Consider the following 1,240-nt stretch of genomic DNA (forward strand, 5'->3'; position numbering starts at 1 on the left):
CATAAAAAAGAAGGAAGGGGAGATAAGGACAATAGATGTTTGATAGGGAAAGAAGGAGCAAACCACACCAGAGCACCCGCCAACCCCCCACAGCCCCTGTCTGGAGAGCGCCAGGCAAATCTGCGTTATTCACTGTCGGTAGTTTTCGACTGACTTGCTTTTTCCCTGCATAAAGTGGCCCTTATCGTTCTGCGATAGGCGTCTCTGTTACTTAAAGTAAACTGCAAATCCACTTTGAGCGGGTCTGATGATAAGATTATACCTCGCTGCCAGTGTCGAAATGAGGGTGCAAGGGGGGTGTCTCTTAATCTTACACAAATATTCCAGTTCCTGTCACTCTATTTTGGCCTAATTTCATTTCTCTAAACGCGGGTTAACAGAACAGCCGTGTTTGCTCAGTTAGCAACAATATGTTCAACTTCATGTGCAGTGACCCTGGTTTGAATCCTCAAAGGTCTAGAATGCCGAGTTTGTTTTCATGACCACCCTTCACCCCCACACACACTTTGCTCTAGTATAATCTGAAATGAACGTTGCTTCGGAGGTCTCTCCTCTGGAACGTCTCCACTGCATTGAAAAGTATGAAATATACAACAGCTCAGCACAGCACAGCACAGCACAGCACAGCACAGCACAGCACAGCGCAGCACAGCACAGCACAGCACAGCACAGCGCAGCACAGCACAGCGCAGCACAGCACAGCGCAGCACAGGGCAGCGTACCATACCACCTGTCAGCTGTAAAGTACACACCTGTCCCTGCTACATAATAAGCTTATTACTCTGATGTTGACTAAAAGTATGTCCTGTAATGAGTTGTCCTTTCTTCTACACTTTTCATGACAGGTGGCGTTTCTGATTGGCCATGTTCATGACGCCAAGCTGCAAATTGATCTGGAAATAGAAAATCGACGATTTGGTGACACAATTGTCGGCAACTTTATAGACTCATATGAAAACCTCACGCTGAAGGTAAGAATTTGAAGAATGTCTTAGTCTTCAAAGATAGGTGAGACAGAATCTCGTAGCTGTTGTTTAGCTGTAGTCTATTTCAAGTCTTCAAGATAACGGACATATTTTATCATGTTGGTTTTAGATTGACATTTATTGTGACGGTTTCATTTAATCAGGAATAGGCAAGTACAAGAGAAACCATGAATGTTTTTGTTTGTTTTTGTTTTTGTAAAGTGTTTTACGGCGCTCGAAACTGCATAGGTCATATGAGCGCGCGGGACACACCT

General features: G+C 44.4%; 1 protein-coding gene across 1 annotated transcript in view; it reads left to right on the forward strand.

Moving 5' to 3' along the window:
• Positions 1 to 1,240, forward strand: part of LOC101849042 (beta-1,3-galactosyltransferase 1-like) — a 17,299-nt gene that overhangs the window by 11,618 nt on the left and 4,441 nt on the right. Inside the window, exon 2 of the mRNA XM_005095583.1 lies at positions 846 to 971. Within this exon, the coding sequence (XP_005095640.1) occupies positions 846 to 971 (126 nt within the window). The remainder of the gene's footprint in view (positions 1 to 845; positions 972 to 1,240) is intronic.

The sequence above is a fragment of the Aplysia californica genome, unplaced genomic scaffold (genome assembly GCF_000002075.1).
Source record: "Aplysia californica isolate F4 #8 unplaced genomic scaffold, AplCal3.0 scaffold00107, whole genome shotgun sequence".
In the NCBI taxonomy this organism is placed as follows: domain Eukaryota; kingdom Metazoa; phylum Mollusca; class Gastropoda; order Aplysiida; family Aplysiidae; genus Aplysia; species Aplysia californica.